This window comes from Salvelinus sp. IW2-2015, unplaced genomic scaffold, assembly GCF_002910315.2.
Source record: "Salvelinus sp. IW2-2015 unplaced genomic scaffold, ASM291031v2 Un_scaffold3015, whole genome shotgun sequence".
Lineage (NCBI taxonomy): Eukaryota > Metazoa > Chordata > Actinopteri > Salmoniformes > Salmonidae > Salvelinus > Salvelinus sp. IW2-2015.
Genome location: NW_019944307.1, coordinates 64535 through 69057, shown reverse-complemented (window position 1 = coordinate 69057; position 4523 = coordinate 64535). Strand labels below are relative to the sequence as shown.

The window sequence follows — 4523 nt, the reverse complement described above, 5'->3', positions numbered from 1 at the left end:
CTCTGCATGTAACCCTCAGACCAAATGTTTTTTACTCTGTGCTCAGCTGTAGTGAATGAGATGAGGTGTGTTGGTTTTGGCTTGCGTCCCCAGCTAGCTAGTTCCTGTCTTTAGCCTGACCTCTCTCTCGACAGGAGAATGTGTTATTTTTAATCAACTCTTTGTTGTTCGAGGCATCAGGGGTTTTAACCAACTCAATTAAACTCTAATTCTGTGCTTTATTATTGTGGATATTCTGGTTTAAGGAACGGATCTGATTAGACCAATATAGGTTGTTGTAATAGTTGTGTAATTTACACAACCAATTCTGTATATATATATATATATATTATTGAAGTGGGGAGAACAAGTATTTGATACACTGCCGATTTTGCAGTTTCCTACTTACAAAGCATGTAGAGGTCTGTAATTTTTATCATAGGTACACTTCAACTGTGAAGAGACGGAATCTAAAACAAAAATCCAGAAAATCACATTGTATGATTTTTAAGTAATTAATTAGCATTTCCTTTCTGTCTCTCTCTCTCTTTGTCCCCTCTCTCTCTTCCCTCAGGTCTAGGTAGATGGTGACCGAGGCAGACGGTTTCCCTGTCCGTTTCGTAACACCCAGATGTCCAAGGCGTCTCAGACACACAAGCTGAGGAAACTCCGAGCGCCGTCTAAGTGCAGGGAGTGTGACAGTCTGGTGGTGTTCCACGGAGCAGAGTGTGAAGAGGTAGAAACAAACCCATAGCACACACAAGCTCCGGGGGGCTGCTGGTGGGAGTGCTGGGGGTGGCTGTGGCTGCTGGGGGGGCTGGTGGTGGGGTGGCTGTGGCTGCTGGGGGGGCTGTGGCTGCTGGGGGGGCTGTGGCTGGCTGGGGGGGGGCTGTGGCTGCTGGGGGGCTGTGGCTGCTGGGGGGGGGCTGTGGCTGCTGGGGGGCTGTGGCTGCTGGGGGGGCTGTGGCTGCTGGTGGGGATGCTGGAGGGGGCTGGGGGTGGCTGTGGCTGCTCGGGGGGGCTGTGGCTGCTGGTGGGGCTGTGGCTGCTGGGGGGCTGTGGCTGCTGGTGGGGCTGTGGCTGCTGTGGGGCTGTGGCTGCTGGTGGGGCTGTGGCTGCTGGTGGGCTGCTGGTGGGGCTGTGGCTGCTGTGTGGGGCTGTGGCTGCTGGTGGGATGGGGTCTGGGGGGGGGATGCTGGAGGGGCTGCTGGTGGGGGGCTACTGGGGCTCATCTATGCTCCAAAGTGTGGTTTGTACCAGTCACCTTCCCATGTCTCTCCCGTCTCCTGTCTCAGTGCTCCCTGGCCTGTCATAAGAAGTGTCTGGAAACTCTGGCCATCCAGTGTGGTCATAAGAAGCTGCAGGGAAGACTACATCTGTTTGGGATAGACTTTACCCAGGCAGCTAAGAAACAGCCCAGACGGGATCCCCTTCATCATCAGGAAGTGTACCCTGAGATCGAGGACAGAGCACTCAACCTCAAGGTAAAAACAAGGTTAGAAACGAGAGAGAGAGAGAGAACAGCCTGCAGTCTAACTTTTGATTTCTAAATGTGAGGTAAAATAATGTAGGGAAGTTAGCTAGCGCTAAGGACATCTGCATAATGGGCATCTGCAATAGCAGCGGTATCTTCATCCTGGTCTTGGGGACCATAAAAGGGGTTCACATTTTAGTTGTTGCCCTAGCAATACACTGACGATTCCACTAATCAACTCATCAGACATTTTTCGCAGATTTTGAATCAGGTGTGTGTAGCGCTCGGTCAACAACTAAAATGTGAACCCTTTACGTCCCAGGATGAAGATACACTGTGTTAGAGCACTAACTGAATCTGGTATCTGGCAGGGTATCTGTGATGGTATCTGCAGGTATCTGTGATGGTATCTGGCCAGGGTATGTGATGGTATCTGCCAGGGTATCTGTGAGTATCTGGCCAGGTATCTGTGATGGTATCTGGCCAGGGTATCTGTGATGGTATCTGGCCAGGGTATGTGATGGTATCTGGCCAGGGTATCTGTGATGGTATCTGGCCAGGGTATCTGTGTGATGGTATCTGGCCAGGGTATATTGTGATGGTAATCTGGCAGGGTACTGTGATGGTATCTGGCCAGGGTATCTGTGATGGTATCTGGCCAGGGTATCTGTGATGGTATCTGGCCAGGGTATCTGTGATGTATTCTGCCAGGGTATCTGTGATGGGATCTGGCCAGGGTATCTGTGATGGGATCTGGCCAGGGTATCTGTGATGGGATCTGGCCAGGGTATCTGTGATGGTATCTGGCCAGGGTATTGTGTGATGGTATCTGGCCAGGGTATCTGTGATGGTATCTGGCCAGGGTATCTTGTGATGGATCTGGCCAGGGTATCTTGTGATGGGATCTGGCAGGGTATCTGTGATGGTATTGGCCAGGGTATCTGTGATGGGATCTGGCCGAGGTATCTGTGATGGTATCTGGCAGGTTCTTGATGGGATCTGGCAGGGTATCTGTGATGGGATCTGGCAGGGTATCTGTGATGGGATCTGCCAGGTATCTGTGATGGGATCGGCCAGGGTATCTGTGATGGGATCTGGCCAGGGTATCTGTGATGGGATCTGGCCAGGTTTTGATCTGGCAGGGGATCTGGCCAGGGGATCTGTGACGGGATCTGTCCAGGGTATCTGTGACGGGATCTGACCAGGGTATCTGTGACGGTATCTGGCCAGGGTATCTGTGTGACGGGATTGGCCAGGGTATCTGTGTGACGGGATCTGGCCAGGGGATCTGGCCAGGGTATCTGTGACGGGATCTGGCCAGGGTATCTGTTGACGGGATCTGGCGGGTATTGTGAGGATCTGCCAGGGTATCTGTGACGGGATCTGGCCAGGGTATCTGTGACGGTATCTGTGACGGTATCTGGCCAGGGTATCTGTGAGGTATCTGGTGACGTATCTGGCAGGGTATCTGTGACGGGATCTGGCCAGGGTATCTGTGACGGTATCTGGCCAGGGTATCTGTGACGTATTTGGCCAGGGTATCTGTGAGGGATCTGGCCAGGGTATCTGTGACGGGATTCGCCAGGGTATCTGTGACGGGATCTGGCCAGGGTATCTGTGACGGGATCTGGCCAGGGTATCTGTGACGGATCTGGCCAGGGTATGTGTGACGGTATCTGGCCAGGTATTGTGTGACCGGTACTGGCCAGGGTATCTGTGTGACGGTATCTGGCCAGGGTATCGTGTGTGACGGTATCTGGCCAGGTATCTGTGTGTGACGGGTATCTGGCCAGGGTATCTGTGTGTGACGGTATCTGGCCAGGGTATCTGTGTGTGACGGTATCTGGCCAGGGTATCTGTGTGTGACGGTATCTGGCCAGTATCTGTTGTGACGGTATCTGGCCTAGGGTGATCTGTGTTGACGGTATCTGGCCAGGGTATCTGTGATGTTGGTGATCTGGTATATTGTGTGTTTTTGTCCAGGGAATCTACCGTGTGAACGGGTCTAAGTCTCGTTGTGGAGAAGCTGTGTCAGGCGTTTGAGAACGGCAAAGGACCTGGTTGAGCTCTCTGACCTCTCACCCCACGACATCCGGCAACGTGCTCAAACTCTACCTGAAGACATGTGGACAGTTTTAAAATTCAATGGGGATAAGAACATCCTTGTTTTACACCACTAGATCGTTCTAATATAATAATGTACAACCATTTCCAAAGATATTGATTGATTTTCTCGATTGATTTGTATCTTCTGTAGTTACCAGAGCCGCTGATCCTGTACGTTACTATTAATGAGTTCATCGGATTGGCCAAGGAGAGCCAGAGGTGATCTCGAGGAGAAGGCTGCAGCCAGGGCCCTCCAGACCAGGGGCGGCCAGGGGAGAAACAACCCCGACCAGGAGGCACCAGCCTGGGGTAGAGGAGAGCAGCCTCCCCTGAGAACCAGCCAGCCTGGAGGAGAACCAGCCCAGTATCAAACTCAATCGAGTCATTTTAAGATTAGGGACCTGTTACGACAGCTACCTCCTGCAAACTACAAGACCCTACGCTTCCTACGTCGACACCTACACAAGTAGAAGATGGGTATATACACCTACACACTACAGAACCCTTTCCTCATAGCTCACCTACACATTACAGAACCCTTTCCTCATAGCTCACCTACACATACTACAGAACCCTTTCCTCATAGCTCACCTACACATGACAGAACCGCTTTCCTCATAGCTCACCTACACACTAAGAAAGACAGAACCCTTTCCTCATAGCTCACCTACACATTACAGAACCCTTTCCTCATAGCTCACCTACACACTACAGAACCCTTTCCTCATAGCTCACCTACACATTACAGAACCCCTTTCCTCATAGCTCACCTACACACTACAGAACCCTTTCCTCATAGCCTCACCTAACACATTCTACAGAACCCTTTTCTCATAGCTCACCTAAACACTACAGAACCCTTTCCTCATAGCTCACCTACACACTACAGAACCCTTTCCTCATAGCTCACCTACACTAACAGAACCCTTTCCTCATAGCTCACCTACACTACAGAACGCTTTTC

General features: G+C 51.4%; 1 protein-coding gene across 1 annotated transcript; it reads left to right on the top strand.

Moving 5' to 3' along the window:
* The first annotated feature begins 567 nt into the window (after positions 1-567).
* Positions 568-3566, top strand: LOC139025648 (rho GTPase-activating protein 29-like). The gene is made up of 3 exons (XM_070440790.1): positions 568-715; positions 1275-1463; positions 3437-3566. The coding sequence occupies exons 1-3, from the start codon at positions 611-613 to the stop codon at positions 3494-3496; spliced, it is 354 nt and encodes a 117-aa protein (XP_070296891.1). The 5' UTR covers positions 568-610; the 3' UTR covers positions 3497-3566.
* Positions 3567-4523: the final 957 nt, after the last annotated feature.